This window comes from Mustela lutreola, chromosome 4 (genome assembly GCF_030435805.1).
Source record: "Mustela lutreola isolate mMusLut2 chromosome 4, mMusLut2.pri, whole genome shotgun sequence".
NCBI lineage: Eukaryota > Metazoa > Chordata > Mammalia > Carnivora > Mustelidae > Mustela > Mustela lutreola.
In genome coordinates this window covers 40,376,078-40,388,150 of record NC_081293.1, presented here as the reverse complement: position 1 = coordinate 40,388,150, position 12,073 = coordinate 40,376,078, and the positions used below count along the sequence as shown (strand labels likewise).

The 12,073-nt window shown below is 53.2% G+C and overlaps 1 protein-coding gene across 4 annotated transcripts in view; it reads right to left on the bottom strand.

Moving 5' to 3' along the window:
- The window catches only part of VSTM4 (V-set and transmembrane domain containing 4), a 99,927-nt gene extending 89,697 nt beyond the window's left edge, over nucleotides 1-10,230 (bottom strand). For all 4 annotated transcript variants that reach the window (XM_059169635.1, XM_059169638.1, XM_059169636.1 and 1 more), the window contains exons 1-2: nucleotides 10,125-10,230; nucleotides 1,932-2,330 (exon numbers count right to left, since the gene is read on the bottom strand). In XM_059169635.1, coding sequence (XP_059025618.1) covers nucleotides 1,932-2,330; nucleotides 10,125-10,179 — 454 coding nt within the window. In that variant the 5' untranslated portion in view covers nucleotides 10,180-10,230. The remainder of the gene's footprint in view (nucleotides 1-1,931; nucleotides 2,331-10,124) is intronic.
- Between the last annotated feature and the right edge of the window lie 1,843 nt (nucleotides 10,231-12,073).

Here is a 12,073-nt window from a genome sequence, read left to right as displayed (position 1 = left end):
AGGGGTCTCTTCCCTGCCTTGGGCCTTGGGGAGAAGGACAGTGAGCCAAGCTTCCGCACTCTCCCCCCAGCCTGGGACAGACATGTTCCAACCTAAACAAGCCAGTCTGCTTTCAGGTCATTTATGTAGAGTCGTCTTTCCTTAACCTTCCTGGTGTAGTCCCCTTGAAGCCTACGTGGAATATTCTAGAAGGTATGGTCATCACTTTCTAAGGTTTCCGATCGTCCCGTTGAAAAACCACAGCCTTTCCCAGAGGCTGAGACAGTGTGAGAAGCAGGAGGCTCTGAGTTAGGGCAGAGGCAGCCCGGGAGGTCCAGCTGTGCTGTGAGATTAGAACCACTTCCAGGGCCTGTGGGGGACGCGCGTGAGACCGACAGAGAGACAAGGGAAAGAGGAAGTGAAGGGAAGGGGAAGCAGGAGGGGAAGGAAGAATCAGAAATGCAAGGTCCGGGAGATGGAAAGAAAAAGGAGAGGAAGAAGAAAAAAGAGGTTCAGAGAGTGGGAACAGGAAGGAGGGAGAGAGGAAGGGGCTTGGGGGAGGGGGGAGAAGGAGGACATTTCGAGTGAAACCTTATGAACCACCTCAGGTTTGGGGAGCAAGTACCTAAGTAAATGTTCTAGAAGGAACCCATCTTCACTCCACGAAAGCAGATCCACATTAAATGTGAAAAGTGCAGATGACGGCACTTGAAGGCAAGGAACTTTTCATCTATTCTAATTGGCACAGAGACCTTACTACCAAGAGATGTAATGTACAGTTCCAGAATATACTGTGACATAAACATAAAAAGGACACGTATAAAATCTTATGTTTCAGAGCCAAGTGATATTCAGAGTGAATTCCCTCCTTGGCCCTCGGTTATCTGATGCATTTTTCTGTTTTCTGTGCCAAAAGATATATTTATACGAATAGTCATTTGTTTTCTTGAATGAATTTGCTTAGGGAAAAAAAATACACATTTCAGATAATGCATCATTCCCTGCTTAAGAACACTATAATGAGGAAACTCCAAAGGCAAATAAAGTTGTACTAACCACTCTCTCCATAAATTATCTGCTTTAACACATCCCTTATTCATACAGGATATTAAAAATACTTCTTCTTCCATTAAAAAAAAAAAAACCTTCACAACTGAGTTTTATCCTTTCAAAAAAAAAAAAGCTTATCAAAGCCACATCACTAATGCCTTTACTATTATATTACATGTATATAATAAAATTAGATTCTTTCTCACACTTGAGACCATCAGCTTTAGTTTGTGATCCTCTTAATCCTGTACCAGACCAAATTCAAGTTCAAAGCAATCAAAAATGTAATATTTAGCACACCATAACTAGTCTTACTAAAACAGTAGGACATTTGTGATAAAATAATGATAACCTTCAAATGTGGGGCTTGGTAGATAAGATGTTCCAGAACACAGCCGATACCTCCTATCTTTCTCCAGGAAGAGTGGGCTACCTCTGGTCCTTTGCCCACTTTTGGATGAATTTCTCAGTGAGATGTTGCCAGGGACTTGGATCTGTTCCTCTGGGCAACAGATCAGAGCCACCAGCATGCCCTGCTCCCAGGCCTGGAAACTGACATCAGGATTTCCCCACGCAGGCCTCCCACTCCAGCCCGAGCAACCGAGGCCACACGGATCTGAGCTGGAGGCAAAGCACACACACAGCCAGTCCAATCTTTTAGACATAAAGGTTTTGCCCAGGGCCATGCTGGGCAGGATGGGGCCAGGCACTTGGTAGCCCCAGTGTCCAAAAAAAGATCTGTCCTCATCCCCAAGCCTAGCTCACGTGGCTGTGGCCCACAGAGGCCAGGAAGATGCATTCTAGCCCAGCAGAGCCATCTGGGGGCCCCTATCTCACCAATTAGAGGAAGGACCACTGATCTGTGCCCCCCTTGTCTCCCCAAAGAGCAGAGGGGCCCTTACCTCTCATTTCCGTCGCTGAGGAACCGTTGGACCAGGCGGTCCACTTATTCCTGTGCTTGCTGATTTCCTGGACTTTGCAGACGTAATGCCCTTGATCTGCTGGCCGGAGGGTCAAAACAGAGAGCGTGTACAGTGCCCCGCGCCTCTCCTCCAGGAGGCACAGCCTCTGCCGGAAGGCACTACGGCTGTAATTCCCGTAGTACTGCACCACCCGGAGTTTGGTCATCTTAACCATCAAGGCTTCCTGGGCATTGGGGCGTGCGAAGAACCAGCGCACGGCCAGCAAGCTGTCCTTTCGTCTCTTCTGGGAGACATGGCAGAGAAGAGTGGCATTTTCCCCCTCCAGGTAGTCAACCACAGGCCCCGGGGACACGGTGACATTGAGGGCCCCACACACCTCTGCAGAGAAAAAAGGAAGATGATGAGCATGAACGCCGCCTTTCTCTGGAAAGGACACACTGTCCGTCTTTTCTCCAGGAGCCATCTGTATGGCCAGAGGGGCAGGCCACCCTGATCCCCTCCACGCTCCCTCTGTGCCTTTGTGGTGGACAGGAGGAGCCCTTCTGGAGCATGGCAGGGACAGGGGGTTTCTGTGGGCTTCCACAAGCTCATCCATGGGACAGTCCCACCACATGAAAAGCCCCCGACCACTTGGCCCAGACATAGTTGAAAATGTTCTTCAATTAGTTGGTGACATTCAACACTTGGGAAATCTCACATAAAGATTTGGGGTTTGGGAATCCCTTAAACATTTCCAGCGCACATGCCATCCACCAGCCTGCCTCCCAGGGTCCACTTCCGATCAGTTTCATCGCCTGCCTGAGACAGCAATGCTGTGGGTCCAGGAGCTGCCCTTCCAAGTCCCTTGCCCTGTCTCAGTGATTTCCACTGTAACCAAGGCAGAGCATCAGTGCTGGTCAGGCAGACATTGAACTAGGACCAAAGAGCTGGAACAGCAGAGGTTTCTCGGTGTCTTACTCTAAGTCTTTTGTAGACTTAGGGTCCACGGTCTCAGAGCTACAGTGTAGGAACAAAGAATGAAGGAACCCAGGAACAGGGAGGAGGGAAAGAACCCCCCCAGCAACTCAGAAGATGCTCCAAAATTCCAGACCTGTCTACTCCTTCCTTGTTTTTTGCTTTAGATCCACTCCAATGTCTGCCCCTCCTGAATTGCCCTTCTGCCCCCCAAGGTGATTTTGGAGGGAGCCACCCCAACACCCACCCCAAGCAGCCAGACCAGCAGACCTCACACAGAGGCCTCCCCCCGGAAGACTCACTACATGGTGACAACAGGGACTGAGCCATGTGGCCATCCTGCCTTGGAGCTCACCGCTGGAGCCATCAGCTGGCAGATGGAACCCAGAGGATGCACAGAACCTGACGGCCAGTGCGTCTTTACCCCGGGTCCCCCATCCTCCCTCTGCACTGCCAGCTGCCAAACCCCTGCCTGCCCCACCACACCAGCAGGGGGCCCTGGGGTCATCTTGAGCCACGGCTCTCAGCCCCAAATGTCACCTCTGATCACATGAAGGGGCTTGGGTCCTGATGTGAGGGTCAGCAAAAGCTTTGAACTCTGGCCAACGCTGCAGGTGAGCAAGGAGGAAGGATGAAAAAGTGATCAGGAAAGTCCGGAACCTTCCACTGAGAAGAGGCCGTGAGTCAACAAGGTGAGGCCCTATGTCTGTCTGGGTGGGAAAGGCTCCCAAGAAAAATATTCTTCACAGTAGAAGTCCAGGCAACAATCTCATCCTCCTAAATGGCTTCCACTGTTGAGTTCATAAATTGCATATGTTCAGAGAGAGGACGGAAGCGTCCACTTCCTCTCATTTTCTTTCCCAGCTCTCAGAAACCAGGCCCACCAGGACACTCAAGCACACTCCAAGGTCCATCCTTAATCACCTCCATTAAGTACCTCTTGCCACGGTAAGGTAACATTCACAGGTTCCAGGAGTTAGGACACAGACCTCATCGGGGGCCATCATTCAGTTTTCCCACATCCTGATAATCTCTTGTTACCTTGAAAAACAGACGGTTATAAACTCACAAGAAAAAGGTTGGTGCTGGGCTGGACTGTCCTTGTGGAAAAGAATGAGACTGTCTCTGTCTACGGCCACAAACGACAAAGCCAGCCCTGGGACATACTTGGGGAACAAAGAGCATCAGCAACTAAGGCAAGTGCGGGTTCTCTAGTAACTATCTTCCTGTGACAGAAAGTGCTCATGTAGGACAAAAGAAGAGGAAATGCTCTCGCTGTCTCCCCTGCATCTCTTATATCTGCCCTACACTGAGCCCAGACATGGTATTAAATTAGTCCAAGTCCCTCCAGACTGCTAAGGCCCTGTCTGACGTCCCCATGGGCCACAGCAGGGACACCAGGCTGACCCACTCCAGCAGCTGCCCCGGGGATCGGGGATCGGCAGACAGAGAGCAGCAGAGAGCTAGTGGCAGCTGGCTTCCAGAACTAAAGCCCAGCTTTACCCACCCCCAAGGGCCCCCACTGGAGTCAAGCGGAGAACTGGGGAAGGCAGGAAATTGAAACAAGATGGGTGGGATGAGCGAGCCCAGACCCCACACCCCAGTCTCCTCCCATTAACGCTGGGTGAAGGAGGGATTATTTATAGTGACTGAAACCAGGAGAATGTGCCAAGTGCTCCGTCCCCATGGGAGGCCAGATTCCATCCTGGAGGCAAATGAGTAACCCTTCCACTTCTGCAGCTCAGACCAGGAGTCAGGAGCTCCCTGGAAAGCCAGTGGATGAACCGTCTGCCTAAAAGGACCCCTCCTTTTCTCTTTACCAAGGCACCTCTCCACCTTCATTTAGCCCTATATCCTCTTACAAATGGGCCAAGCAGGCTTCTCCCAGCAAAGTGCAAAGACCCTAATGTGCTCCCGAATTCATATGTTGGAAGCCCAAATCCCTACTCCTCAGAATGTGACTGTCTTTGAAGATAAGAGCTTTCTAGGGGTGATTAAGTTAAAATGAAGCTATTAGAGAGAGCCTTAATCCAACATGCACGATGTCCTTATAAGAAGAACTCTGGACACAGACACGTGGATGCACAGAAGTCTGCCCATGTGAGGACAGAGGGAGCACATGGCCATCTGCAAGCCAAATAGGGAGCCTCAAGAGAAACCAACCCTCCCGACACCTTGAACTCACACTTCAGGCCTCCAGGACTGCAGGGAACAAATATATGAGGTTCGTGGCACTTTGTTCTGACAGCCCTAGCAAGCCATACAACGTTGTTGATAGGAAGGCTCGTTTTGGCCACACGCCTGTCACCAACCAATATTTACACCCACTGTCAGCCCAAAAGCATGAGTTACTGAAATTCAGGGCCAAGGGCCCCTCAGAGGCGTAAAGCTTTGCAAGAGAACACAGGCTCTCAGTTGTCTCCAGGCCTGCGGTGAGCCTTCCTTGAAAGCCAGGTGGTCCCAGTAGCACCCTTTCTTTGGCACTGGAGATGGCTAGTTGAAACCCAGCAAATAGCTCCTGTGCAGGCCTGAGTCGGGAGGGGGAAAACTGCCTAGCAGATGCCTAGCAGATGCCAGCTGAACTAGATATTTAGTTAAATACTAGAAAAGACAGCATCACTCGGCATCTGCCTCACTGCAGCCATCACCCCTCCAACCCCCCCACCCACCCACCCATGCTCAGCAGAGAACACAGCAGGTGGGAGCCAGGAGGGTAGGAAGCAAGGGCAACACCAACCAACGTATGGAGTCGGGCTGGCCAGAAGGCAGTGCCCGTGGGAGTCCAGGCCTTTCTCTTCTGGATCTGTCTGAATGACAGAGCATACACCCACCCTGCAGGGCAGAGGGGCAAGCCAAGCAAACAAGAACCAAGCCAGCTCAAGAAGGGAGGATGAGTGTCACCCTCCAAGCAGGGCGGTCTCCCCTCCCCTGGCCTAGGATGGAGAATTGTCAAAAACTCTCACCCAGAGAAGAACTGAATTTCTTGCTTTGTGACCCTGCATTGCAGGGAACTGAGATGGGAGGTAGATTCCCCACCCTCCCCCCTGCCACCCCACACCCCACCCTGCCCCAGGCTCCTCTGTGCCCAGGGTTCCCACTTCCTCCAGCTTCTGTCCCAGCCTATGCTTTGTTCACTTAATCACTCAACAAATACTTCCTGAGCAACAGCCTTGAGCCAGTCACTGCACAAAGAAGACAGCATTCCTATCCTCATGGACCTGAGGGTCCAGTGGGCAAGACAGATGATGCCAGGGAAAAACGATACAGGAGGAACGACAAACAGTGTCACATGGTACAGAGAAAAGTTGCAAGGCTTTTAAAAATCAGGGCAAGGTCCCAATCTAGACTGTGGGGTCAGGGAAGAAGGAGACTCTTGGGAGGTGACTGTGAGCTAAATGCTGAGGTGGGGTTAATGACATAAAATTCAAGAGAGCAGAGGAACCTGTGTGGTTCAGTGAGTTAAGCATGTGCATTCGGCTCAGATCATGATCCCAAGTTTCTGGGATCTTGCCCCACATCCAGCTGCCTGCTTCTCCCTCTCCCTCTGCCTGCCACTCCCCCTACTTGTGCGTGCTCTCTCTCTCTCTCTCCTTGTCATATAAATAAGTAAATAAATAATTTTTTTTTTTAAATTCAGGAGAATAGAAAGGAGTGACCTTCCTGGGAGAGAGGGAGTGCCACCTGTGCAAAGACCCTGAGGCACAAGGAAGGTAGTGCAGGGCAGAGGGAGAAAGCACAGCGTCATCTGGTGAAGGGCACTACGCAATGGCCCAGAAAGCCACCGGGCCTGCTGGTAGATCTCAGGAGGGAACTTTCTACTCCAATAAGGACCCCTCTGAGGCCAGTTCTTAAAGGAGGAATACGACAACATGGGCAGGGAAGAGGCTGAATGAAACAGAGCAAACGGGATTCTGGCCACAAGGATCCTTCCCCCAAGTGGGCTGGGCACTGGGATTCTCACGGCCCAGCCTTTCGCAGAGGCTTAATGGGGCTGGGCAGAGAGCTGGGGGTTGGCTGGGGTTCAGCCAACCCCAGCTGGGAGAGCTGGGGTTCAATAGAGCAGGGCTGGAAACTTGGTGCTATTAGGTGTGAGGCCCTAAGAACCTCAGTTTCCTCCTCTGAAAATCTAGAAAATGATGCCTGGCAAGGTGAGTGTCAGCTCCAATGAGGAAACACCTTCAAATACTAATATTCGTCTTAAGCTCTGAAAGCCAGGCAGGAGAAGGCAACAGAGAGCGACACGTGGCGACCTATGAGCAGGGCGGGCTTCCAGGGTGTGTGAGATCCACAGTTATCCGGGACCCTGCACTGGCAGGGGCCCACTGCTGGGTTCCATCTCTGTTGTCACTCTCTAGAAGTTTTGAATCAGGGACCGCGCATTTTCATGTTGCACTGAATTCCACAATCTAAGAATTAAATTCCTGCAGAGAGGATTTCTGGGGTCTAACCCTCTTGCTCCCTTTTGTATACCGTCGTGAGAAGGACTAATGCAGCGCTGAAAACAGCTTAAAAGTACATCCCTCCAACAAACAGTATACAACCTACTCATCTAGTATAAAGCCTGGGCCTCTCCCTCCAGCCCTGGCCACGCAGTGGAGGAGGGCAATTTCCAGCTGCAGGGAATTGTAGGACTTCTAACAGAAACAAGGCGCCCACATGGCCTGGGACCCAGACAGGGGTAGGGCCACCAGCAATGTGTTGGTGACTCTGTGCCCCGCGCTCCTTCTCTGTCCTGGAGAAACGGCTCCCACTCGCTCAGATCATTCCTCTCGCTGCTGCCCTGAATTTTATGCCTTTAACTCCAACTCAGCCTTCAGGGCCCCAGGGTCTCCTTCTTCCCTGACCCCACTCGGCCAGAAGTTTCTGTATTTGGAGCACTGGGTGTGGTGCATAAACAATGAATTTTGGAACACTGAAAAAAATTTAAAACAAACAAACAAACAAAAATAATGCAAACGGTAGGTACCGATCAGCAGCAAAAATCTCATTCTTATCAAAAAGATAGCCTGAACTCCTGGCAAATAGATCTTTGAAAGAAATACAATTGTATTATTTAAAAGCGCATGGCACTGGGAGCCTGTACATATCATGCACCAAGCAGAGGCGCTACCAGACCTAGCCTATGGGCTGTGGCACTCACATTAACCCATCACCTGAAAATAGCTGTCATCGGGGACAAACACAGGACCCTGACCAATGACAAAAGCTACCATGAGCTGCGTGTGAACTCCAGGTCAGGCGTTGTTCCAAACACTTTAGGTTTATCTGGCCGATTGATCCTTATATCATGTTTATCCTCATTTTCTGAAGACACTAAGCCCACTGGTCAAGCACACAGAACTCAGCAGAGCTGGAATTTGAACACAGGCCATCTGGCTTCAAAGCAATTCTCAACCACCACTCCGGACCACAGCTTGGCCTTTAGGAAATATTTTGCCCCTCCGTTTCCTTTCCTGTAAAATGAGGGGTTGGACCAGGTGATGGCTAAGGCCCCCCTTTGCCCCCAAAACAAGAAGTAGGAAAGGGCAGCGGCTAAGAGTCGGGACCTATGTGTAAGGCGGCTCTCTGCCAGGTCCGCCGTGGGGGTTCGTGCCCAGGGGTCGTGGGCAAATGCTCAGCAGGGGGAGGCATTCAGCCTGTGCCACACAAGCAGGACTGTCGTGATGAGCTACCACATGGCCTTGGACACAGCCAGGGCAGACTCTAAAGGACCCCAAACCGCAGCTCTCAAGCCTCTTGACGTCTCCTGAAACCATAAAAATGTCCTTGACTACCCCACCACCCCGCAAAGTCACTCTCTGGGGATGCCTCCTTGATAACACCCGTGATCAAGGTGGTCGGGGAGCCTGGAGGGCTGAGATTGGGGACCGTGGGCCTCCTGTTTGCTGCTGGCTACTCCACCAGAGCTGTTCTGGTCCAGCCACCCCAATCAACGCCCCAGTCAAACCTCCAGTCACAGCTGGTCAAGACAATGACAAGGATGACAAAAGCATTTCCCACAGCACCGATTTCAGATTCCCCAGAAAACCGGGCTGCTCTGGACGCCAGGGGCCGACGGGTGAATTTCTGCCCACTGTGATCCAAGTTCTTCCTGCTCAGACTCTGACCTATGCTGGGTCAGATGCCAGCTCCTCCACTTGGTAGCTGTGTCACCCTTGGAAAATCACTTAATTCTGAGCATCAGCTTCCTTATTGACAAAACACACCTTCGACGGAATGAGCAAAGGCTAGCACCAGGCTCCCGGGGTTCAAATCCCTGCTCCACAACTCAAAAGACCTGTAACTTAAGCCAAGCCGATTTCTGGGCCTGGGCCTCAGTTTCCTCATTTATAAAATGGGCATACTAACAGCATCTCCTTCAGATTACTGGCAAATTGAGTTAATGTTTTCAAAGCAGCTGGATATATATATTTGATTTTTGTCGTGATTAATTTAAAGTGCTGCTGTGATTAAATGAGATCATGTGTAGCGGGACACCTGGCACCCAACAGGCACCCAGGAAATGTAAGAGCCATCGAAACAGTCATTGTTAACTATTATTCTAGCCTACGTGGACTTTCCAGCTCCGAGGCAGGCGGGCAGGGCTCGGGGAATCAACTTAGAAACGAGGGCAGCAACCCCAAGAGAGCCGGCAGTACAGGTAGGGGCTTTCCTAAAGCAGGGTGCTCCGGGAAAGGGTCCCACTTCTTCCAGGCGCCGACACGGTGTCTCGCTCGGCCTGCTCTCACAAGCCGCGCGCGGACAAGCCCCGCGTTGCCGGGGCCCATCCAGCCCCTCTGAAAACTCTCCGCAGAAGTAGAGGAAAGTTGCTGCTAGTCCAACCTGCCAACTCTTGTTGGTCCTGGCTGTCCTGGAGAAAGCAAGCAAGCAAACTAACAGCTAGGGCCGGCGCGCCCCTGGTTCAGTCTAGCCCCCTAAGGCCCGGCCCCGGGAGGGCGCGGGGGCTGTGGCGAGTGCCCGCGTAGCCCCGGGGCCCTGGCGGAGGCAGGAAGGGGCCCCGCACGGCGGCCGCTGGGAGCCGGGAAGGCGCCGCCGCGCTCCGCGGGGCTGGCGCGGCTACAGCTACCCGCGGAACCCTGGCCCCGCCGGGCGCGGACGGGGAGGGGGCGGCCTGGGAGGCGGCAGGGCCTCCCCGCCAGGCCCCCGGCCCAGAGCTCCGGCCTCCCCGGCGCGGGCTGCCCTCGCCCCACCCGCGCTCCCCGGCCCCGCCGCGCTTACCCGGGGCCGGAGCCCGCGCCAGCAGCACGGCCGCCGCCAGCGCCAGGAGCCGCATCTCCCCGCCGCCGCCCGGCGCTGTGACGCCCCAGCAGCGCCGCCGCCCGCCCGGCCCCTCCGCTAGCCCGCCCCGTGCCGCGCCCGCCCCCGGCCCGGGCCCCGGCCCGCCCCTCCCGCTGGCCCCTGGCTGTTGGGTGCCGCGTGACACAGGGGGCCAGGAGGTCCCCCCTGCCATCGGCTTGCCCAGCGACCTGTGGCCGGCTCCTTGTCGCCACCCCCACTTCACAGATGAGAAAACTGAGGTTCTGAGAGGGGATCGCTGGACCCGGGAAGGCACAGATGGAGTGGGCTTCGCGGCCCCTTTGCATCACCCACGGTTATTGCTACAGGGAAAGATGCTTGGAGTTTGGGGCTGTTGGGACGGGGGGGTGGGGGGTTGCGGCCACCAAATGAGGTGGCTGCTGGAACCTGAGGCTAACCGGATTCCCAGCGTCTCTCCACAGCGAGTCAAGGAGCAGCTAAGGGAGGAAAAAGCCCTCTTCCGCTGCCCTGAACTGGGTGTGGGGGGTGTCAGGAATGAGCTGGAAAATCCTGGGGAACTGAGAGGGTCCACAACAGGTAAGTTCAGAGTGTGTGTGGACACTGTTAAAACCAATGACCACTCAGAGTCCACTCAGCCACAGCCTGGGCTAAGTACTTTTTTTTTTTTTTTTTAAGATTTTATTTATTTTATTTGACAGAGAGAGAGATCACAAGTAGGCAGAGAGGCAGGCAGAGACAGAGGGGGAAGCAGGCTCCCTGCTGAGCAGAGAGCCCGATGTGGGGCTCGATCCCAGGACACTGAGATGGTGACCTGAGCGGAAGGCAGCGGCTTAATCCACTGAGCCACCCAGGCGCCCCTGGGCTAAGTACTTAGTGCCATGTTACTGAATCCTGGCACTGTAAGACCCGGGGACAGTTCCTTAATCTCCATGCCTCCATTTGTTCCATCTGTGCAGTGGGGAAATAGGCACATCCATCATGGGGTGTTTGATATCAAGTGAGACAGCTCCAGTTAAGGCACAGCCCCTGGCCCCTGGCCCATGAATGTCAGTTATCACTGCAATTGTCATTATAGATAACGAAGCTGAGTCAGAAAGACGAAAGAGCTGACTCAGTCACACAGCGAGGGAGTGGGGACAAGGTCCCTCAGCCCAGGTCACTCTGAGCCAATACCAGTCTCCTCACCGTGGTTCTAAACTTGGGGTCTGAGCCCAACTGGTATGTTTAGTCCAGTATCTCTAGAGCAAGAACAGTATATATTAGCTATGTTCTCTATGTGTCTGTCAAGGGCGGTCTTTGTGGGGAAAAGGTGAGTCCTGCTTGGCAGTGGACCCCTACAGAAGAACAGGGTCCCCACTCCTTCCCTGTAAGGACAGAAGAGGGATGGGGAAAGTGTGGAGAGAGAGGTGGTGGTGCCCCCTGGTGCTGAGCCACAAGGCCTGTCCCAGAGGGACCATCCACAGCCCCAGTGGGTACAAGACCAGTGGGTACAAGCCTTTGTGATCTTTCCAAATCCCAGACACTTCATGGGGCTCCTGGTCCCCAAGGACTTTTCTAGCTGGGAGACGGTTCCATAGAGCAGGCCCCTGCAGTGACTGGACCCACCGTCAAGGTAGCCAGACTGGAGGGAGCGGCCCCCCACTGCTGAAAAAATGTCCCGAGCAGTCGGTGGTAAGCTGGCTGCAAGGTCTCTGGGTCTGAAGCCAAGGACAAGAAAGAAGTAAGGACGAGAACTCTGTGTCCAACTGGATCCATCACCCCAGGCAAATATTCCTAGGAGGCTTCCAGACCAGAGCTTGGAAACCGTAAGTAAATAAGCCTTGTTCCCCCTCCCTGTGAGGTCCCAGGCTTCATTTTTCAGATTAGTAAACTCAGGCTCAAAAAGAGGACTGCAGACCTGCCCAGGGCTT